This window comes from Acanthochromis polyacanthus, chromosome 19 (assembly GCF_021347895.1).
Source record: "Acanthochromis polyacanthus isolate Apoly-LR-REF ecotype Palm Island chromosome 19, KAUST_Apoly_ChrSc, whole genome shotgun sequence".
NCBI classification, from domain to species: Eukaryota; Metazoa; Chordata; class Actinopteri; family Pomacentridae; genus Acanthochromis; species Acanthochromis polyacanthus.
The window spans coordinates 8,111,395-8,135,859 of NC_067131.1; the positions used below are offsets into that span (position 1 = coordinate 8,111,395).

The window sequence follows — 24,465 nt, forward strand, 5'->3', positions numbered from 1 at the left end:
TTGGTTTTATTAAGTGATGCTTTTAGTAGTGCATTAAATTCACATGCTGGGAAGGAAATATCCTTCCTGATTGATGCCACATGTTTGCATTCATTTGTTGGGACACCTGGCACATTTGGCTCCCCTCTCTGCCGTTCTAAAGGCATTCAACGAAGTCATTAGTCACATGCAGTGAGTCCCAGTGGCCTAAGCTTCCCTTGGACGCCCTCCTTGGCACCTCCCTGGCCAACAACAAGCCTGAGCTGAACTTGTAGATCTCTGATGCACTTATGGCCAAGAGGCTTTCTTTGGTCTTTGCGGTTTACTTTCCTCCAGGACACCCAGTGACCTGTCAATCACCACGCCTCAAGCGTCACGGCCCACGGTTTTGCAGCTAAAATCACCAGCAATTTATTGTTTGATTTCACATTTCTGAGCTGCAAGCCCTAATTTGCATTTTCATTCCATCCAAACAGAGCCGTGTCATGCTACAGATGTTCCCAACTGTGCAGGATCTAAAATTGTAAGACACCCTCCTGGTATGAATCTCGAGCAGCTTAAGCGGGTCAAAGCCAAAACACAGGGCTCAATGTGAGAGAGGTGCAGCCCAAAAATAAACAGCTGGTCTGATTTTTTAAAAAAGGAAAACAAAATGTGACACCAGAGTGGAGTATGACGCTCTCATCCTGAAACCTTCACGCTGCCGTCAAGAAAGAGAAACGTCATAACTTCTTATATTTTTAAACATGATTTCCATTGTGGCAGAGGCAGTTTTGCACCTTTTAAAAAATAAATCAAGCGTCATGTGAGCGTCACGTTTACCTGCTGTCATAGTGACGTATGCTAACTGTGTTCACTTAATCACTGGCAGGTGTAAAGTGTGCGCTTCCTCTAATTGCAGGTATAAAAATAGACTCTCGCTGAATGTTGCACATTTCGGGTAGACAAATATATATGCAAGGAAGAGCAATTGGAAGATAAAATTGCACATTTTCAAGTAGATCCGCTAAATTCAAGATATTAGAACAGAAAAATATAGGCATGTATGAAAAGCACAAACGCAAATTAAGCTCCTTTTAAAGGGGTTTAATATATATTCTATGATAGCGTGAGAAAAACAGTAGAATGATAAAGCTTGAAATGGAACTAATTATCACGATACTGCTTTGTGTTGGAAATTATGCGAATGATGCTGATCATAAAGGGTTTTGCACAGAAAAATCAAATATGCAAAGACAAATGTGTAATATAAAGCACACATTTCTACTCAAATGGTGTGTAATTTTGTAGAAATCAAGAAAAGCCCCTCTAAACTTATAGATTTCACAACACTGACATACATTTGAAGAGTATAAAGCAGTTGTAGACACAAGAGAGAAAAAACAGTCCCAACTTGAACTTGTTAGCATACTTACAGTGCAATGCTGGTGCATGTTCATTAGCTCTGGTGTATGATTTTGAACTACAAGAACAACAAACTTGCTTAAGTAGCTTCAGCTCATTATTGGGATTGGGATTTTCTATGTTCCACTTTATGTACAGTGAAATATTTGTTTCTATTTTGCACCCCATTGCTTGAATATAATAGTAGCATGTTCACATTTTTATTTGACTATACGTTTGTATCCAGTTTTGCATCCACTAACTTGTAAATAATAGGTATATGTTTATGCATCTTTTTGTTGTCTTTGCTCTATGCCCATCTAACTGGAAAAACACAGTGAAAATCCTGACATATATGATAATCATAATGAAAGTAAAATAATAATCAAAAAGACATCACATTTTCAATAATTCATTTCTAATATCAATACTATCTTTAGAAGCAAATCTCTAAATTTCCTTTCCATGGATTTAAGGTATTGTGAGCTGAAGTGGTGTAGCTATAACTATACCACAACGGTCTATTTGAAGCAGTAAAAACCCTGGACCCTCACCAGCTATTGGTCATCAATCTGAAAACGACTGACAGAGGGCAACTTTTATCCCCCGTAATGGCACATGTCGGTATGCTGAAGCTTTCGCCAATCTCATCCATTATTGCCCTTTTTATCCCTCCCATCTGCAGGATTTTTCAACACACAGCATATATGGATCATATGTGTCCAGCACATGAGCATGATCTAATAGATTTAAAGCGCTGGTTGGCAGCTGCGTGCTTCACGTGTACACGCTTTAATGAAACACCTGCATATTTACAGATGTTAGCATCTGTTGCAAGTGCCCTGGTTTGAAGGTTTAATTTTAGAGGAGCAGCCAGATGGTGGACAAGAGGATTACTACGCTAAGCCTTTGTCATCTGCTGCTACACACTGACTGTTTATAGGGAAATACAAGGTGGACCCCCGTCGGTCGCTCAGTCTGGTCTGAGAGTGTGGATGACAAATGAAGCAAGTTTAGTGAGAGAAATGAGAAGTTTAGGACTGAAGTTTACACCAAAACTCAGAGTAATTAATCTCAGAAACAAGGGGGTTGTTTGAATGTTTGATGGTTTAGCAAGTCACAGATGTGACATTCATTCAACAGCTACCGGATAGATGTAAATAGTTAGAATAGCCATTTTCTTTTTGAAAAATTGCTCAACCAACACTAGTATACAACAGTTACACAAAAAAGAGGTCACAATTTCATGCTGTGCCCAACTGTAATCAGTGTGTATTTATATGGTTCAACTGGCAGCCCGTTAGGAATAAATCTCACAGTTATCAGGTACATTTGCAGGTTTTTTTAGCTGTAGAAAACTGTTTTGGGGCTACTTTATGTGGGTCATACAGCTTTAATAATAAACAGGTAATCATAAAAAGGATAAGTTGTAACTTAAACCATTATAGCTCATAATTATATATATATATATATATATATATATATATATATATATATATACATAAAAAAAAAACAATCCTACAAACTGTTTAACTTTTTTATAATCCAGTAGCAAGACACCTGATGGGCCACAGTGCATATTATGAATGTCACTACTCTGACTGGTAATATTTCATTCTACTCAAGTGTCCCAGTAAACCACCACAGCAGGACATGAGTCAGCATACACAATAACAGGACTCTTAAATAGAATTAATCTTTAAGTGTTTTATTGTATTTACACCCGTGCTTTCGCCACTTCAACATGTCATAATGTCTACTGTGAAAACAAATCATGTTATCTCACTCGATGCTTCCTTTAATGACCACTTTCTAAAACTGGGTACAAAAATCTCAAAGACCAACATCTTACAAAACCCATCACTTCTGACGTGTTCATTAGGAGATTCCACTGTTGAAACAACTGCATTTCTCTCAGAAATATATGAACCAATATCCAGTTAACTTATCACAGAAGAGCATCATTGTACTGGAGCAAAATACATACAGCATTTATTGTATGGTTATTATGGACCAGCCTATGTTTAACATATGTGGCATTTCTGTTCTTTTGTTCTTATTTTGTAGAATTTTCACTGGTTAAAACAGAAACATCAACAACTGAAAATAAATAGAAAGCACAAAGAATAATACAACGTACATCTGAGACAGGCAAAAATGATACAGCCAGTCAGATTTAAGTCATCTGTGACGCCCCAGGATTAATCAGATTCTTCCAAAATCAAAGCAAGAGCCCCTTCTCAGTGTGCTATTAATGTACAGCAATTTTGCTTCTTTACTTGTACTGGCAACATGCACCAGAGTGCAATCCTCCTCTTTGCACATTTGCAAAGCCTTGATGTTGATCTACCAGTTAGAAAAGCTTCGTCTCTAAAGGGTGACACCTGGTTGTATGCTGCTAGTAATAAAACATGACTTTGTTCAGCTCTGTGGAACGTAAAACTGAACTCAGAATTCAGGTGTTTACTTCCTTCTGTTGCCACCGCCGCCGGCAAGAATCATCACAAGCCTCATGAAAATGTTCAGTGTGTCCATGTAGATCCCCATGCACCTGTAAGATTGATAAAATATATGAAATGAGATCCACACATACATGTACATGATCTCTACAGCTTAAAGCAATATTTGCTGGAGAGACTTACGCGTTAATGGGGTCATATTTCTGTACACCATAGAGTGGGTGTGTCTCTGCTCTCTTGATGACCTTCTGTGTATCATAAAGGAGGAACATGCTGAACAGAACCAGACCTCCATAGACGGCAATTGAGTACAGGCCGGCTCCGAACGCAGAGGTGGGCGGCAGGAACATGGATCCTGAAGAACAGAGGATATTTGTTTTGAGACTCACAAGTGTATATTCTCTGAAGCTGTGGATTTAAATAAGTAGCATATCCCCATACTTCATTAGCTGATCAATTAACATATCAAATATATGCATGTGGGTAGGCAGCAAATACCTGCCAGCTACCTATTTGTGGTTTCTGTAAAAATCTATCAAGGATACATTAATCAATGTGTGTACTGATGTATTGAAATGTGTAGATTTTAACTAACAGTTGTTGTAATGTGTCTGACAGGATTATAATGTTTGATGGTTTCAGAATTTAAGGGAACACAGTAATGGCATTTGGCCATGACTGCCAGATTTCTGATCAAAACTGCATGAAAACATTAGATTTTTTGAAATAGAAAAGGAGAAAGGATGTCCACAGACTGAATTTAGATTATCATATAGAAAACTTCAACTTTGAAAAGGAAATGCAAAGTGTCATTACAATTTCTGACAATATAGGACATTCTCACCCATAAAGTTTAATTTGTCATTATATTAACCACTTCACCTCATTTAAGCAGATGCCAATTATGTACAGGTTCATTAGAAAATAAATATGCAGCATGATCATGAAGTTAATTGCTATCAGCTAATTACTGTGAAAATGCAAATGAAATTGTACACAATGCAGATATTTTGTTATTATGTGATTGCAAGGAAATTCATTTGCACAAGTCGTTTTGTCTGGTTGTGTGAAATTAAACACTTTGAGTGTGATTTACTCATGAGGGTCGTTCTTTTTAGATTCAGGCATTATGAGTAAGTCATGTTTCTCCTGTGGCACTACAGACACACGATCAAAGGAAAAACAGTCAACACCTGACATTTCAGAATTTGTTTTAGCATTTAATTAAGGATCCAACTAAATGATGCATACTTATAATGTACACATCACATCATTTGACTATGTGACATAAAACTAAGATGTTCTCACTTTTATCTTTCAAATGTCATTCAATGTAAACACATCAACAAAGAAACTATATAATGCAAATGGAAAGCTACAGTTGGCAAGCACTCAATATTAAGTCTATAGTGCAGACACCAGTTGATGCCGAGAAGCAGCTTTCTCATTTCTAATTTCAATAAGACCATTGACTGCAACACAGATGCTTTTCACATTTTCTTGAATTTGTAGTGCCCACTAGCTTGTAGTGTTTCCTGATATCTGTTCTGCAATTAACACTTTTATGAGTTCATGAGCAGAACTTGCATTATACTAACCAATAGAAGAGGCAAACACCACTCCAAAGCCGACAGCCAGTGGCCCTCCCATGTTTAGGAACTTCTCACTCGGGGCGCACATGGCCACAGTAGACAGACCTCCCACAATGCCTGCTGTGTACCAGGCTGCCCTGATCATCAGAGGTCCTCCCAGGAGAGTAAGGGGAGCGATAACAGCACCCATCACACCTTATCAATAAACACAGCAAAAACACAAATGAATACCATTTTAAAACAAACAAACAAAACTAAATAGCGACATAAATCTCAATTGTACTGCAGTGGTTTAAAAGACAGTAACAGCTGCTGTCCCTGAGCCTTTACTTGGCTGCCTTCTAGTGTTCAATCGAGGCAACTACATTGAAGAAGTCACATGGCTTAGATTGAAATACAACAGAAAAATACATTTCAACGATACAAACCTGCATGGAGCATCCAAGCAAGATGTTTGGGGACTGGGCTGTGCTCATATGAAATTGATCTAACCAGCATGCCAGCACCAATCATAGCTGCAAAAGTTGCTCCGATTGCCTGGGTTAGGAAAAAAAAAACATTCATATAAATTAATTTGCCTGAAAATGTTCATTTAAAGCAAAAATAAAGCTTTCACTGCAGTAAGGAACTAAAAATAAAAACTAAACTGTTGCTATTGGACATATTTGAGCTGTAAATCTTACCAGCCAGGATCCTCTCATCATCAGACCCATCAGTGCTGGGGTCCTGCTCACAGCCACAGCTGACAGAGCAGTGAATCCAACACTGCCTGCAAAGTACATGTAGGTGGAGTGGATCCTGTCCTTCACATACTGAGGCCAAATCCTGCACAGAGAAGAATGTAAGTAGGACACAAACACTTTCTACTGAATTGACGTAAACATAAAATGAAATAGTCAAAAGTTAAAGTACAAAAAGCTGCTGCTTACATTGATTTCTCAATGGCGCCGATTTCATTGGACATTCCAAGTCCATAGTAGCACAGAGCTCCGAGGCCAACAGCAGCACCTCCAGCCAGGATCATCCTTCCCATGCTGTCAACTGGGGAAACAGCAAGAAACATTTTAGCCACATCTTTATTTTTTCCTTTTGCTTTCTGTAGCAACCTAATTTCTTGTAGAACAGTTCAACTCAACAGTGACTCTAGTTTGTGCCTTCAAATGAAATGTTGACACTGTACAAACACATTTCAGTTTACCATTACTATATTCTGAAAACCATGTGGCTCATTTATTTCTGCAAAACTATCATCTGTCTGTCTAACAGGATGGATAGCATGAAACTACTGTTATGGAATTGTGCAAAATATGTAACAGTATGTATAACTATGAATCAACAATATGAAGCATAGCATTTACTTTTGATGGCTGTCTCCGTTGCTGGCTCAAAAGCTGCTTCTTTGAGCTGGTCCCTGGTCGTCTTTGCACGACGGAAACCAAACCTGGCCTTGGAGGAATAACTCTGGCAAAAGAAGGAAAAATCTTTACACTAAGCTGCAAAATACTGATAAAGAGATTTCACACCCAGTGTCACCAAACAAAACTCAAAACAATCAGTGTGTTCTTGTATTTAGTAAATGTTCACTGTCAAATTCACACACGGGCAAACCAATTTTAATCATGATCCATCTCGAGTATTTAGCCAGGAGTAATTTGTAGAGAAACCTGTAAACACCAGAAGTCTGGTGCAGTGAACAGAGACATTAGCGGTAACTACTGATGTGACCCATCTGCTAATGACCAGCTTTTAGACTTGCTTGAGACATATACCCTGTTGTCAGAAATGTGTTATTGTAACTATGAGATCAATCAGACTGAACAACAGGTTACTGATAGGTACTTTTATGCAGTCCATTACTTTGGTTGAGGTAAAGGATAAAATCAGAAGCATCAAATTTGTGTCAAACAATATCCTGTGTGCATAATACATTAAAAAAGGAGACATTTAGTTAGTCTCTAGGCAGATTGTGGCCATTTATTCTTTTCTGTATCCTTGCTTTATCACTAAAAGGCAATGTATATGTGTATTATACTAAAATCAAGTAAAATTAAAACAAAATATATACTTAAAACTATGATAGACACTGTTCTGGCGGTGGTGATGTGGAGACACAAGAATAATATGCTTTTCTTGCAACCTGGTCTAATCAGAATATATAATGAATGCAGCAATCAGAGAGCTTTGAGAAATTATAAACAGCCATATATGCTATCCTGTAGGCTTTACAGTACCTGCTGGGGCCTGAGCAGAGGCGGACAGGCCTTCAGGGTGGGAGCTCTCAGGGCTGGAGAGCTCTGTGTCAGCACAGGACGGAGCCCGGCGAGAGGGAGACTCCTCAGACATGTCAGCCTCGCCACTAACATGGTGACAATATTTATTTATCCTGCTTCAATCTGAATGGAAAAAAAAACAGTAAATAGAAGGTCAAGAACAGTAACAGGGAGTTAGTGTGACATTATGTTCGTGGGTAACAAGTATCCAAATGTGCATGTGTGTCCTTAGTGAAGGCGCATTACCTAAAAGTGACACAAAGACAGTTACTACACAAAGTGAGTGTAATTTAGCAACTGGACTGACCATTTACTAAAATACAATATGCTAAAACAATTGCTGACATAACAGTTCATGTTACTTAACGGAGCTAGCTAATTTCGTGTAGCATCTTATAGCAGCGTGAACACCAGACTGATTAAGTTAGCAGCAAGCTAGCTAAACGTTTGGTCCTTCTGGCATAACGGTGCACTCAAATAAAGTAATTATTAGCGTTAATATAAGGTTTCAGCTGTTAAATTACTACACGTAAGACGTTGAGCAGTGAATAAAAGACACATACCGAGTCAGACGTTCGTCGTTCACCTTTCCAGCGAGAAGTGCGCAAGTTTCTGACGCAATTGTTTTGCAACCTTCCTGAAAATTCTCAATTCGTACGTCATCATTAAGCGACAGGCTTGATGGGAAGCGTAGTTCCAAGTCAGTAAGCGCAAATGTAAAATAACATTTACACACACAATACGCAGCATATAATATATAGTTCTAGTCTAGCATATATATATATATATAAAGACAATTATGTCTTGAAAACTGCATGTCTATATATATATATATATATATATATATATATATATATATATATATATATATATATACAACTATGTCTTGAAAACTGCATGTTTTGTAATATTCTTAGTCTACAAATTGAGATGCAAGTTGTGCTTTTGTCCGCTAGGGGGAGTGCTGGCCCTTTTGTTGCGCACACATCAGACACTACTAAAACTTCAAATTGGCCTAAAATGCAGACATCTAATGGAAGAATTGGGCCCTCCATGTAACTTTAGAGTGTTTTAATGGGGTTTATGTATGTGAAGTTACTTTGCCTATTCCCGGTGCAGCAGGGGGTCTCTGTGTGTGTCAGTGCGCCTCCTGGCTGAGGCTCCGCTCCTTTTGGTCCAAACTTTCTCGTGTGATTCAGTGAGTCGCAACTGTTGTAAAGATTTTCTCATTCAGTTCACCGGGCAGCCTGCCCAGCAACCTCCCACCTCCAACATGTCTCCATCTGATGCACAGGTTTCACTCACTGATTCAGCTTCTTCTGGATTGGATTGTTTTCTGTCGGACGAGTAAAGTTTTCGGGAAGTAATGGAATTAATTTCTCTCCGGAATCGCTGTTTGAGGATCAACTTGACGGATGAGAAGCGGGACGCGTTCAGACACCGCGCTGCTCATCTTTATAGTGGGTATGGAGAGCGGACAAACTGTTCTTTACACGTTTAAATTAAACTTCTTAAGTACTCAGAGATGTTGAACTTTAATGACAACTACTTCAGAGTACAAGAAAGTCACATGGATACAAATAAACCCCTTGTGACTTTTCCTGATGTGTCTTTTTAATGACTGAGGCATGATTTCACTTTGTCCTTGTGACATTCTCCACACACCTAACCCCGCTGTTTTACTAGAGTCTGACTTTTCTCCTCGGGGTTTACTTCCACTTTTTAAGTTCAAAGCAAAGTTGGAAGCAGCACTACAGCTCTGGATTTACAGTAAAACCAGGCAGGCATGAGTTTTTGGCTTAAAAATATCCCGCATGACCTTAATATCTACAGTCCAAGAGCAAAAAATCAACAAAATGTGCCAAATTTATCCACAAACCTGCACCTCACCTACACTCTGATTTTAATTAAACCTGTTGCCCGCATGCCACTTTTCACTGAGAGCAGTAAGGTGAGTTTCCCTTTACTGGACCTTCTCCAGATTCTGTTCCTCCTGTCTTTTCGCATACCCTGACTGACTATTAAATGAAGAATTTATCATCCAAGATTCCTAGCCTACCTCATTAATTAGTAACAATTCATGACCACCTGAAACAAAGATCCTGATTTATGAAACGACTGAAAACCATGGCAATACTAACTCTGTTTGATGTTACTCTATTGCCTAGTAATTCCAACTTTCCAAACAAGCAGATAATGATTAAATGCAACCTGTTGTCCTTTGGCAAGTGGGCAAGGTACAAGGTACACACTTAATACAAAATATACACCCCTAGATGTCCGGAGATCAACAGAAATGACTGTAAAAACAGTGTTTACACTATACCCAGGTGTACCACGCATGATTACTGTAAATATTCTGGGAAGTAATTACAAAAACAGTTGACAGAGAAAATAATCAGATGCAAATCCATGTTTTCAGCAAATTTATTCATTGCAGTACTTGTTATTCTACTGCTTTTACCAATAATATAGTTGAATCTATAGCAAAGCTTACTTTTTAATACATAGATGTGTTGTTAAAGGTAAAATCTTAATGCAAAAAGTCCCTATTGACTACTACACTACCCACAATGACTTAATACAACCAGAAACATTACATAGATAGATGCCACTGTTTGCCATGGTTTGAAAAAAAATCTAGTCTGTTTATATATTGAGACATGTCATCCTGTAATTATCTCGCCTACATGCTGTATTTCAGAGAGTTTTTTTAAAACCCCTTTTTTGTACTGTATTCTGTAAATGAATGCCTACGTCTACTATATAGGCCACTTGCACTAACAGTCTCGAGCCGAATGGGTTTGGGGGACTGGCGTTTAATTTGTCTTCACATAAGATTTACATTAAATAAGAGGCGGCTATTAAAAGCATTTGTAACAAGATGATAAATGGTGCAGTGGCGGGTTTGTTATGAGCAGATGATCAAACGTGTCATATGCCTCAGTGGTTTGTGAATATTCAAGAATGTCAGCTCATGTGCTTCTTTTTTCTTTTTTTTTTTACTTTAACACAGCAGATGCAATAAGCTGAGATAATTGGTGTACAACTAATTTACCATATCAATGACAAAACATCAGATTACTTATTTTCTTGATGAATTATTGTAGTTTTTTTTTGTTTTTTTATATTATATGGCACTGTATACGGGGAAAACTACACAGTCAAACGCACACAACTGTAGCGTTTTAGAATGAGTGCTGTAAATTTATGTCAATAATCTTATTAAATAAGACAAATCATTTTTGGTGTTTGTCATAATTTGTTCAGGTACAGTCACAGGAAAAAAACAGACAGCAGAAAAAATATGCTGTACTAGAACTGCACTCAGACAAGCTCTGACTGTATTTGCACAATGTAAAACGATCACTGTGTTTGTAAGGACTTAGTAATTTCCTCCAGTGCAGCCGACTTTCTTACCGGTTCTACATGACTTGTAACATCCAGGGGCTTAGTCACTGACCCTGTGACGTGTGAATGACCTGGCAGTTTATGTTCTGCGATCTCAACCCAAAGGGGGTTTAGAGTCACTCCTGTGTAAAGAGACCTTTGTGGTTGTGGCATGCAGCAGGGTGGTGCAAGACAGAGTTGACTTTTCCTCCCAGTGAAAACGCCTCAGTACACAGGCCGTTCACCTTTTCATTACACGGCGTTCCACGTCAACAGTGCTCTACTGGAGCTGTAAACTTCCCCGTTCCCATTCGGAGAATTTCGCAGCCAGTATCCAACCATTCCCCGTGTTTAGACTGCAGTCATTTGGACCGACTTCTGTGCTCGAGACTGGCCCAGGGCAGAGGTCACAACAGGATGTGAGACCTGGACCTCCAGATGTGTTACACAGAAACTCAAAAGTCATTCAGGCTTGCAAGCAGTCAGAAAATTACGGCCATGTATTGGGTTTACCACACTGTTGCTGCTTGTTTCTTGTCAAATACTCGATGAAGTTGGGTGAAAAGGTCGATCTGATGCCGGCCAATTAACAGCAGCAGTTTGACGATGCTTTGTGACGCTTTTATGCTATTGACCCATTCACTGGCAGACAAGGTAGGCAGAGATTATGCTAAAATCTAAAGATTAGTCAGGGATCTGAGTCGGGCTGCTATTATCTTAAAAAAGACTAATATTAATCTTTCAGGAATGTGCAAGACACTCACAAATAGGCCCCACTAAATCCACCCTTATCTTCATTTGACTACCCACTGCCTGCCCTCTGCAGACTTATAAAATCACTGAATGGCCTCCAGGCTCACTGCACTACAATTTATAGCTCTGTGACAAGCAGGCTTTCCCCTTCAATTTCAGCACTGCACACTTATACCTATTAGTGTTAGGACACGTGTCGGTCTCAGTGAGTATTTTAGAAGCACAAATCTACAAGTAGCTGCTGTCACTGATGGCCTCTGTTGGAAGATATCCTCTCATTGTTGACATGGAGGAGCAGATAGCAGGTTGGACATTAGGCTGCTCTTTTCCCTACATCAGAGGGAGGCAGACAGTATCACACCAAGCCAGACAAGTCTTGAGTCTTTTGGCAAGCAGCCTTGCAATTGTGGAATTAGTTTAATTGGCAAAATTGTGCTTGATTGCAGTCTGCCGCTCGTATTTTTTCGTGCACCCGTCGTTGTTTTCGGCTCATTTTATTTAAGTAACTTCCGCAAAGACTTACTTATAAATACAGTTTCTCTGTCTGCACCAACCCTCAGTCTTGCACGGTGGGTGGGCATGTTCCTGAAATGCACTGGTGCACTTAAAGATAACAAGGACTTCCTCGTGGCAAAGACTCGCTTAGATTCCAGTGGAACACTCAGCTGTTTTCTGCTCTTATCTTCTTAATATAGGATACTTCTGTCTGTGAGAAAATGCCTCCAACTTATTTCTAGAGTGTATAATTGAGCAATGCTTTGCACACCTAACAAATTGAGGAAGAAAAGAGTCTTATGATAGTGAAGGAAACTCAACATCATGGGGCGGTTTTACGTATTGTACAATCAAGTGTCAACTTCCCCGTTTTCATGAGTTGTTAAAACAAAAACCAAGAAGTGTTACAACAGAAAGAATTGAGACAAAGTAGTTGCTCTGAGCTGTCCTCGAATGTGCAAAATGTGTAACTGACAGGTTGATGTTCATTTCATTTACAGGATGAAACATTGCCTACAACGGGGAATACAAATAACTGGAAGGCTCTTTAAGAAGGCAACTGGAGACTTGTGAGATTGGCAGAATCTATTAAGAAGCAGTCTGTAAAAGCATATCCAGGCACAGCTACATCCAAGAATGAGGATCAAATACACACTATCCGTCGTCTTTTTTGTGGCACTTGTTATCATCGAGAAAGAAAACAACATTATCTCAAGGTAAGCCCATTTCAGTCATCAACGGAGCAGTTTTATTCCATCTCTTCTCAGCTTGAAACAGACACTTGACACACATTTCTACAGATGTAGAGTTTGACAACAAGGTGATGACTTTTTGGTAACAGAAATATTGCTCCTTTCATATTTTCAGGGTGTCAGACAAGCTCACCTTAAAGCAGACCCCCCAGACCCCTCTACACCACAGTGGTATCTCCCAAACACTGCCTAAGCACAATGGTTCCTTCCCCTCATTCGGCAAGATGGACTTCATGCTGATGAAGCGGCGCTTAGAGAAATACAGTGAGCACCAGGAGGTGACAACAAAGGGCAGAAAACACATTCTACTGTTAGCCACCACCAGGACAGGCTCCTCCTTTGTGGGTGAGTTTTTCAACCAGCAGGGTGACAATATGTTTTACCTGTTCGAGCCATTGTGGCATGTGGAAAAGATGTTGACTCTGGATACAGGAGGCACTAATGCTACAGCGGCAGCCAAGGCATACCGCGATGTGCTCAAGCAGCTCTTCCTGTGTGATTTTACCCTCCTAGAAAGCTTCATCGAACCTCTTCCGGTGAACCACATCACCACAGCCCTCTTCCGCAGGGAGTCCAGCAGCTCTCTGTGCGAGGACTCTGTCTGCAGCCCCTTCATCAAAGGGGTCTTTGAGCGATATCACTGCAGGACCAGACGTTGTGGCCCCCTGAACCTGACCATGGCCTCTGAATCATGCCTCCAGAAGGAGCATAGGGCCATCAAGTCGGTAAGGGTGCGCCAACTTGAGACTCTCCGTCCTCTGGCTGAGGACCCACACCTTGACGTCAAATTCATCCAGCTGGTTCGGGATCCTCGAGCAGTACTGGCCTCACGCATGGTGGCCTTTGCAGCCAAATACAAGAACTGGAAGGACTGGGCCATGGGTGGGGACGTACCCATCGACGATGATGAGGTGAGGAAGCTGAAAGGGAACTGCGACAACATCAGGATGTCTGCCCAAGTCGGCCTCAGACAGCCGCCGTGGCTCCGCAGGCGTTACATGCTGGTGCGGTACGAGGACATTGCTCGGTTCCCTATGAGGAAGGCAACAGAGATGTACAAGTTTACTGGAATCCCGTTCACTCCTCAAGTGAAATCCTGGATTCTGAAGAACATCCAGGCTTCTAAGGAGACCAGCGGTGTTTATTCAACACAGAAAAACTCCTCTGAACAAGTAGAGAAATGGAGGTTCAGTTTACCATTCAAAATAGCCCAAGTTGTACAGAGAGCCTGTGGGCCAACACTGAAGCTTTTTGGGTACAAATCTGTGAGCAGCGAAGAGATGCTAACTGACAAATCTGTCAGTTTAATTGAAGATAAAGTGTTCAACTTTTTATAAACTTCAATAGACCTAAACTCCAAACACCTTAACCCTTATGCAGGAAACCTTTCTAGAAACTCAGCAATGAATTGTATTTATTAGGATCTTTTATCCTGATACAGAGCTATATATTTTGTGCTATTTAAAGTTTTTTTTACTATTTAAAATAGTTTGATGAAGAAAATTGATTGTTGAGCAGAAAATATAGATATATAAAGCTTTTAACTATTGAAGCTAAAGTGTTTGGAATTATAAGAAACCTTGAAATATAGGAATAGCACAGTAATAACAGGAACATACCTTTGTTTTTTTGCACTCACTTACTTTCTCTCTCCAATGCAAACAGTGCCATTGGCTTGTCCTGCGAGTCTGTCCCAAATATAAATCCTGAGCAAATATAGGAAAGTCCTGGGGGAGATGCTTGTGGGTTTGTGAACAATCATGAACTGTCTCAAACACTTCCAGGACTCTCCATTAGCTATTTTTGTGCAACAACTCATGCGTTAGCAACATAAGCTGCTTTTATACCAAAATACTTGCAAAAAATACCAGTGTCTTGCCAGGCAATTTTATTTTTCATGAGATTTAGATGTACTGCCTATGCTAATTTATTTATGTCTTCCCTTTGCTAAAAGGTCATTATGACCCCAGGTCTGAATGTGCTCCACAGGTTCTTTCCCCCTCTGCAGGGATAGTGTTTTTTTTTGCACACGTATATTGTCGTTTATTGTACATACATGTTTGTAATTTGACCAAAAGTTGTTTGAAGTTGTCTTCAGGACTGTAAGGACCAATCATGTAAAACAGATGTTTACACTGCTACTGTATGCTAACATTCCAACTGCAGCTGGTTTGCAGGATTGTGCGAGGTTTGTCGCCAGGTCTCTGTCTGTTGACACAAGTCTCTTGGCTGGTGAGAATAAGAGGCCCTGATACTCTAAAATGCCAGACTGTTTGCTGATGTTGAGTCTGTTCTTTCTGAATTTTGTTTGTTGCAATAAACCTTCTTTTACATTAACTGTAAAACATCTCATTTCTGGGAAGGACAAGCTTTTGGTATGAAAATACTGCCTCCGGAAGTGGCAAAACTCACTAAATGGCCTGAAACTGTTTTAGATTCAGATCACATGAGCACTTTGGAGATTAACACATCACAGTTTGTCATTTTTGTCAGACAAAGGTCAAACAATGACAATGTAACAGGAAATACATGCAGTAGGTCAGTGTAAAAGATATATAGATGTTGTCAATACAAGACCGAATCCTACTTCACTTAGCTTTACTGGGAGAAACTGATTATAGCTAAACTCTATATGCAAACATATATTTACATTAACAAAAAGGAACATTGGGCACAAGTAGACTTACCAAGTTTAAAGTTCCTTCACAGATTATTTGCTAAACAGGATTACAAAGTGCAGCTTCATAAATGGTCACAGTCAAATCTCAAACAAGAGTCTGATGTCTGAAAAGTCTGTACTGTGGCACACTGGTGCTTTGTTCACTGTGAACATTTGGCAGAACTGAACTGAAATTTTGACCTGATGTCGGCTGATGATACATCCTGCGGGGGACATGAATGTGTGTACCACAAGTGTCAGCTTGAGGCTATGGGCACAAAGGATGTCTGTATCATGGATAGCAAACTTAATGACAGTTCATATAACAGCTGTTGAGACATGTCACTAAAAAGAAAAATGTCAACCTCACGGAGGAGTAGCAGGAAAATGCAGTGGATCACATAAGTCAGTAGGACTCCTCCTCGAGTGACTGCACTCCCACTAGTTGTCTTCCTGTTGTCTGGTCTGTTACCAGTAAGGCTTTTTGTGACTGCTTCACAATTTTCTGGAAGAGTTTTGCTCAAGTTATTTTTACTTTGAAGGGATCTCTATGAAAAAAAACCTGAAAAACAAATCTAAAGAAAATCTATAAACATTTGAAGTAAATGCCATAGTTTTAGTTGTGAAACACAACCACTTACTGATTTCCTCTTTGCTTTTTGTTTGAGTGGTTAATTAAAGTGACTCTGGCTTTGTTGTCCCATCTAACCAAATGTTTAAACTTTCTGCACAGCGACCGGTTTGACTCGAGAGAGGCAAGAAGGAAGGATACTGCAGAGGCAGCTGCTTTGACTTCCAGTGTGTTTACCACTGCGGGCCCAGCTATTTAAGTCACCCAACCTAGTAATTACCCAAACTTTACATATAATGTGGTCCAAGACATTTTTGTCCACCTGACCCCACCCGCTTCCAGAAATGCAAAGAGGCAGCTTCTCTCTTTTTACCTTTACTCTCCTTTAACAGAAAATAGGGACTTTTTTTTTTAAATTAAACATGTACTATTTATTCATCTATGCTCTCACTCGCTGCCAAGTGCACTTAACGTGAGTTCACTCATATCAACAGATCATTGTCTGGTTAGGTTTTATTTTTGTAAAAAGCATTGCCAAGTCTGCAGTATCTGACTCCAAACCTAATGAGGAGAGGCTTAGTATTCACAAGCTCTTATATTAGAGTGGCTTTATGTGGGACGTGTGGAGGGTGGAGTCACTGTACGGTTGGGGCAAATATAGAATAACCACTTTCCACTGAATTAAAGCCTTCTCAGCCCCCCTCCTCAGCAGTAAAATGAGGGCATTTAGGTAACCACACCCTCCCGCTCTGTTATATGGTGTTTTGCCACATCAACCATGAGGGGTTAGAAATATGCAAAACAGGCTGAGCCGAGCAGCGGAACGATAGCGTGCTGCAAGATCTGCGATAAACAGACACAAAATGAAGGTAATGCAGACATGTCTCAGAGCTACACATAAAACTGTTGTACGCGATAATGATAGTTGAGGAGGAGACATAAATCTAAATATGGAGCAAATTATCTCACACTGAGGAATGCAATTCATAAAACTCAGGTTGCTGCAAGTGATAATGAGCGACAGTGCAAGGAGCGAGGAGAGAATTTTCACCTCGCAAGACTCGCAGCACACAATTGATTAGTGATGTGGAGACAAATTGAGTGGTTTTATCTGTCATGTAAAACGGGCATATTGGAAATGTCTCTAATATTGACTTTTCAATCATTTTCAACAATTTTCCAACTGTACATAAAATCCACATGGGCAGTTTTCCAGTGTATCAGCAGAAGTTGCATTAAGCTCAGTGGTAAACTCTGCATAGGAAGCAATTCTTGGAGAATATCAAGCTGCTACGCTATAGACTATGTGAACTGTCTCTGCGTTATTAAGGCCAGACATTTTTCTAATTCAGTGCTTTAACAGGATATGGTAACCTGGGGATTTATGAGAGCTGTTCGGGTTTATTTTTCTTCACATACAGCCATGGACAGACTTCAAAGATCTGATGTGGTTTGGGTTCCCACAGCAGCACTGATGCGTCTGCTGTCGACAAAGCCATGACACAATTAGGGTTAACACTGTTTTTCATGCTAATATACCAATAACCATATTAGCAGAGACATGTCCACATACACGTTTTACCCTTATCTATGTTTTCACACATCTTGCAGCCAGAAGCTAGCAACTGCTTCATCATGCTGCATCACACAAGACTTTAGAAATCACAATTAGGGAACTCTGGCCTCAAGATGTTAATGTCTTAATATCATGACACATTCAACTATTGAGAAACATTTTGAAATTTCTTAGTTACATTACAAAACTTTTGAACCTTTTTTTTCTCCTTGAGGGCTCCGTTGTGGCTGACCACAGTGTAAAAGCCTTCGACAGAACGGAAATGGATGCCCATTTTCTCTGGATTTAGACTCTGCAAAAACATGTGAAAAGTGACTCTGAGATGTGGGCAGAGGCTCGAGCTGTCTGACCATTACAGCCACCAAAATGTATAAAGAAACAAAATAACAATAATTGTGATGAATGTGGTCGCTTTAAAAATGCAGTGCCTGATTTTCTAAACAACAAAGTCTTGATGGTCTCTCTCTGAGGTGATTGCCAAAAATCTACTTTTAAAAATAATCTGGAAGTTCCCATTTTGTGGGCAAAAAAAATGTGAATTCATAAAAACTCAATTTGTAGTCATGTTGTTATGACTTTGTTTTTGATTCTGGTTACTGGTTTATGGATGAGTGACCACTGGTGCCCAAAACATGCAATTAAGAGTATCAAGGCCTTTAAAGACAGACACTCCTTCCCATTAATGTGATGCATCTGAATGTGTTGGCGTCATGTCTCAATGAGCACCCTGGTAACTTTTCTATAAAAATTGCGACGGCGAGTTTACTAGGGTAGACCTAGTAACATTTTTGGATCACTTTCAACACAGCACAAGTCTGAACTGCATGCTGTGGCATTAAAGGATAGGCATGCAAAAGCAAAGTACTTCCAGCTGTTTATAGAAGCCTTTCCTTTGAGTTTATTACATACCTGCAGCATCAAACAGCAGTGGGAGAGATTTACGCACATAGAACAACAGCAGCAACTTAATTAATTACTTAAATTATAAATTACCCCTGTAATGGAGACAGGACTGATCAGGATCTACTTTTCTTTACATCTGACAGGTGAACCGTCACACAGGGAGCCACACTTTATAGGCTACAATGAAATTATTTGTAAAATGGAAGATTTTAGTTAGGTTTTTGTTTATTAGTGCTTTATCATGCATAATGTCACTTGACGTCTGAATGAAGCCATGAGGGACATAAACATAAAAGTGACCGATGTCTGAATGACAGAAGGCCGTTACTTTAACAGATTAATCAAGCAGCAATGCTCCCATGTCTGAAAAGTGCTTTACTGGAAGTGACATGTGACAAACACCAGAGATTTTCTGACCAAACATAGTAAAATCTTTCATTTCTCCATTTTCTTTTCTTTGCATCTGTTTTCACTGGAACACCCTTTATCATTTCAATTATGACCTCAGTATTTATGCAAAGCACTGCCAACCCTTATACCCGGTCCCACAAGAAAACATAAAGCATTACACCCTCTCTAAATACAGATGTTCATTCTAGTTTAAAATAACTCTGACATCTCATGGTTTTGTCAAGCTAACGTGGCATTTAGCTTCAGTCAGCTCCCCCCTGCAACACAAACAATGGCTTTGTGGGTGAGGGGAGAGATAAAGTAAATACTTGGGGTTAAGTCAGCAGGTGGTGCAAAGAAAACAGGACGACAAAGCACTTCTCTGATTCTCTCTGAATAGGTGTCATTCCCATATTTACTGACTGTTTCCTTACATTTGTTATGCATTTACAACCCAAATTCCTTTGTGAAAGAATTTAAAGGCACGGCATTTATTTAAACTACGACAGAATAATACACCATCTGGTATTTTCTAGATTTTTCTTTATTTCTTTAAGCCTCTGAAAAGCTGGCCAGGACCCTTGACGTCATGCTCCTGTCACATTACAGAACACTGCATAGAGCTGCTACTGTATAGAGCATATATCAAACAGCGTCGCTCCTTAAAAGTCTGTATTGTCTGTTGCTAAAAATACAGCATAGCAAAAACAAAATGGGCCCACTGTAGGTGCCACCATTTGCATTCTGAATTAGGGTTTGTGAAAGAGCTGCTTTCTCTGCCACAAGGCTTCAGTCTTTCCTTACATCAATACCTCCTTTTGTGTCAGCACCAAGCCAGAGTGAAGAGGCCTTAAAAAAAAAAAAAAAAAAAAAAAAAATTAGAGCCACTGAATGGGTCACTCCATTTGTCCCACTCTGCTGGCTTCGCTCCAGAAACAGTAAGTGCCCTTCTACTGCCACTACTAGTCACAATACAACAGGCAGCACAGTTAAGGGCTTAAAAGAAGCAGAAGGCACAAGGGTTTGCTAATGAGAAACATTACGCATCGACAAAGAATCTCCTCATTTCCCATAAGATGTGGTGCCGGTGCATTTACCAATTATAGATTAATCTCCAGCCTCAACGGTGTAATGACAGGCCTTCTCCCTTTTTGACGTAGCATATGCCATGTGAGCACCGACCATGTGATGCTGCTGTGCATGGCTGCCACAGATGAAAGGAACCAATAGAGATGCTGAAAAATGTTTGTACTGCAGACCACAGTGACCGCTGGGAGCAGACAGTCATTGTCCATTTTTACATGTAGGAAATGTGTGTGGAGAAATGAAACCACAGTCATTAAATAAGTCCAAGTTGTGGGCTTTTATTCCCACCTTTCTTCTCCCTTTGAGGTTTGTCTTTTTGTTCTTAGAGGAGAAGCTGCAGAAAATCATTCATCCCAGGAATGGAGACGGTTTATTTTATCCTTAAGTTGGACTATAATTACAGAACGTTGCACCCCGTTGTGGGATTCTGAATTTGGACGTATCTTAGCAAACATTAAACAGATTTTCATATATTTATAATACTGTGACACTTTAATATGGGTCAGTGACAAAAATAGAGTTGCGTGTTGTATTAATGATATGCTTATGTCCACATTTTCCCACTAACCACATTGCTAAAATAACTGAATCCTCCCCTGACCTGCGTGCCATGCCATGGCAGGCCAGCACGGAGCGCCTAAAAGAGCAAAAAGTTGCATTTGTTAAACTTAATGTTACAAACATGCACTTAAAATGCAATTTAAACAGTTTTTTTGGTGATGATGAAAAGAAATCAAACCACATTCCATCCAGCCTACAATTTGAGCAGGTATTTCCAGGGCATCCAATCAAATTCAGTCCAAACAATGAAACTTTAAGTAGAGATATGCAATAGACAGACAATAAAAGCCATCATGGTTTTCTTCTTCATGGTTTTGTCTTTTGTCCTGCTCCATCTTTGCCTCGGCTAAATATACACTGTGTAAAACTGAGAGGAGTCAACACGGGAGGAAACAAGTCAGCCCTTTCCACAGTGGCAACTCACTCTGATTGCAGTGGCAGGAAGGGAACATTTTCATACCTTTGCCTCTGCCATTTCTCGTACACAAAGCTGCTCTATTTCTAGTGCACAAGGCTGTGGTCTTATATGGCTGGTGGGTGCAGATAAAGTACGGGTAAAATTCCCCTCGGAGGAAAACATGTTATATAAGGAGGGCAATGCTTCAAGAGAGCTAACATTTACCTTCTCTTATTGCAAGATTCTTATCAAAAAAATTGACGTCCACTTTGAACAGGGCATCTACGATATGAACATTGTTTCCACCTCGGCAGCCAGTTCTGTCTCTCCTTGTGTGAGTCAAACTGGTTAATGGCAACAATACATATAATGCATAATTAAAACATAAACATATACTAGATACAATAATTGCTCACTTTTTAGAGTTAAAGGAGAACTTTTGTAAACTGACAAAAGTTTACCTTCAGTGTTATTCATCAAAATGTGTGCGTGTGTGGAATCTAAGAAATATGCAAACTGCAGTTCCATCCGTTATTTCTGTTTTTCTTTTTTCCTGTCTTTGCACAACATATTTTGGACTGTCACTGCCTCCTGTTGATCAGTGAAATATATATTTGAGCTGACCTCTCAGTTACCAGTGAGAGGAGCTCCACTGCTAAAAGCTAATTATTTGGCCAATCAAAATGGTTAATTAGTACAATCAGTCCACTTCAAAGATTTGACTTTTTTTCCATTTGCTTGTACATGTGCATTTAACACCCCCAGTGACTCACAAACATTCAACTAGAAAAAGCAAGAAATTTCAGTTTAACCCTGCATGTGTCACAGCTAGCCCTAACTAAAGCTCAGACTATAGTTATTTGTTTACTATTTGTTTGTCATTTATGAATAAAAACATCCATCTTGGCTCAGTTACCGCTTCCAATATGAACTGAAGTTGTAGCTAAATCCAACCATGGTGAACAAATCAACATTTACTGGGATCAGCAGATCAGATTAGTTGCTGGCAAACTCTGACTTGAGTTGTTAACTTACCTTTAAATCACATACTAAAATGCAATAACTCTGAAATGTATTTACTATATTGTTTTCAATATAAATTTGCTTGACATCTATCAAAATAGATATCATAGTAAATGTCATTTTCGTAAATTACGTAATACAGAAAGTAGTAAAGAACACATTTTCTTGTCGGTAATCAAGTGTCTTTGAGAATGTAGCAAAGCTTATCTAAAGGCAAAGTGCATTAATTACATTTTTATTGATGCCATGACAATGCTTTTGTGGCGGGAAAATGCATTTAATAAAAGCATTTCAGCCATTCAGCCACATGGTGTACCGGAGAGCCTGAAAACGTGAATAGTTACTGCTCTGTACTTTAAAAGGCTGTTTTTTGTGCTGCGCACCTGCGTGTCCCAGGGAGGTCAAATTCAGGTGTGCATACTTTTTAACAGGGAACACAGGAGACTTATATTATTATTATCATTACTAAAGAGGCAGGGAAAGCTGGATGGGCGCTGCACATACCGCATAGCAAAGCCACTGTTGGCCTCAGAGCGATGTCCCCTCCAGCTACAAAAACATCTGTGTGGCACTATAATGTGCAGAACAGGTGGTAAGGCCAGGACCCTTCATTAATGCTTGATGACAGATGAGCACCAGTGAGATCGGACTCAAAGCTCTTCTCTTGTGATGACTCATAACGTTAGGTTTTTGTGTTTCGGTATGTAAACCATTAAGGAAACATACACTTTAAGGGCTCTGGAGTCAAGAGCTGCCAGGTCACTGATTCATTTGGGACTTGAAAACACCCTCATCAGGAGCAATTTGTGGTTCACTTTATTGTTCAAGGACACTTCAACATGTGGACAGAAGGAGTCAAGGATCGCGTCAGCAACCCCGTTAATGGCCAACTCACTCCACCACCTGAGCAGCACATTTCTATCTTTGGTTCTTGGCTACTGAAAGTTCAAGAGCCCCTTCCCCCTTCTTCTCTTTACCCTCTTTCACCCACCTTGGTTAGTTTGTGCAGGAATCAGGCCCCTCTGAGGGGAAAACACACCTCTCTTTACTTTTCCAAGGGCAGGAGCTCAACTTTGAAGATCACGAAACACCTAGTTTCTTGTATTTAGGGAATTTGGTGCAGTTTATCTGGGAGGGAAAAAACACAAATTTAATATGACTTTCATCCAAGGTTTACATCCGCAAAATTAGTAGGAACTAGGATGATATGTCAGATTTTTTCTTTTTTAATCTCACATATCTCTAAAGGAGCAATAGAATTTGTTGTGCCACTGATAAATGTAAGTGAAACAATAAATTGAAAAATGTGTGGGTAAATGACATGATGTAAAATCAAAATAACGTGACGATGAGCAGCCACAAAGCACGAGGGCCTCTCACGTGGCTAGCGACTCACAGTCAGGTTAAGTCGGTTCCCATGCTCACCCTTGACTTTTCTCTTTCACAGATGCCACTAATCAAATCTCTGGCAGGCCGACGTGTAACCCAGCGGCTGATAATCTGATGGGAGCAGCTCGAAGCAGAAGGAGCAGCGACTGTGGCTCCGGGGGCCTCTCCAGCTGGGTCGTGCTGCTGGTGTCTGGCTAAGGGAAAGATAACATGACATGTGATAGCAAGCATTTCCTCACTGAGCAAAAATCTTGACTGTCATCTTGGTCTCACATCCATAAATCTACTCATTCAATATTCAATTAAAGAACTCTGTACTCTAATAATATCAGTTGCTGTAGATGCAGGAAAATGACAAACTCATAAACTCACACATTATTCTTTACACAATAAAACAACTGTATGTTTTCTATATCAATCAAATAAAGTTGTAAATGAGATTGAGCTCCATTATCTAATGTGTGGACTGACAAACATCTTGTTTTTTGCTAATTTTGTCTTTGTTAAATGCATATAAATAGTCTATATGTGTGTATATTAATAATGTCAGTGAACCTCAGAAGAATCTGAACCCTGACAAGGTAAAGATTTACACAATTTTCCTAAAATTAGATGTGGATAATTTTTGTGGTTAAAATCTTCATCGCACACCACACAACTTGCTGGGCTTGTTGCCTCTTTTGAAGCAGATCTAATAGTTTTATCATGGAATTACATGCATTTTTTAAGCAGTAAATCATTTACATGTGAGGAAAACCTACATGTTGTGTAATTGTCTTCAGATATTTACTTTTATTGTACATTAAAGCTCAAATTAAAATCCCTGAATTATATTTT

The 24,465-nt window shown here is 39.6% G+C and overlaps 2 protein-coding genes and 1 long non-coding RNA gene across 4 annotated transcripts; 1 reads left to right on the forward strand and 2 right to left on the reverse strand.

Moving 5' to 3' along the window:
- Positions 1-3,054: 3,054 nt before the first annotated feature.
- Positions 3,055-8,366, reverse strand: ghitm (growth hormone inducible transmembrane protein). The gene is made up of 9 exons (XM_022190967.2): positions 8,247-8,366; positions 7,645-7,806; positions 6,772-6,874; positions 6,343-6,454; positions 6,097-6,238; positions 5,842-5,950; positions 5,420-5,608; positions 4,005-4,176; positions 3,055-3,913 (listed from the first exon to the last, which is right to left on the reverse strand). Exons 2-9 carry the CDS (start codon positions 7,774-7,776, stop codon positions 3,826-3,828), a joined length of 1,047 nt encoding a protein of 348 aa, XP_022046659.1. The 5' UTR covers positions 7,777-7,806; positions 8,247-8,366; the 3' UTR covers positions 3,055-3,825.
- Positions 8,367-8,603: 237 nt separating this feature from the next.
- On the forward strand, positions 8,604-15,410 carry chst3b (carbohydrate (chondroitin 6) sulfotransferase 3b). Of its 2 annotated transcripts, none has more exons than XM_022190968.2 (3): positions 8,604-9,147; positions 12,822-13,037; positions 13,189-15,410. In XM_022190968.2, the coding sequence occupies exons 2-3, from the start codon at positions 12,958-12,960 to the stop codon at positions 14,408-14,410; spliced, it is 1,302 nt and encodes a 433-aa protein (XP_022046660.2). In that variant the 5' UTR covers positions 8,604-9,147; positions 12,822-12,957; the 3' UTR covers positions 14,411-15,410. The 2 variants fall into 2 exon arrangements, with proteins under 2 accessions (XP_022046660.2, XP_022046661.2); XM_022190969.2 differs by having other exon boundaries at positions 8,604-9,143.
- LOC127531167 (uncharacterized) lies at positions 13,996-23,992 on the reverse strand. The gene is made up of 3 exons (XR_007938158.1): positions 23,665-23,992; positions 23,231-23,367; positions 13,996-14,105 (listed from the first exon to the last, which is right to left on the reverse strand). It is a non-coding gene; the product is annotated as an uncharacterized LOC127531167 (long non-coding RNA).
- Between the last annotated feature and the right edge of the window lie 473 nt (positions 23,993-24,465).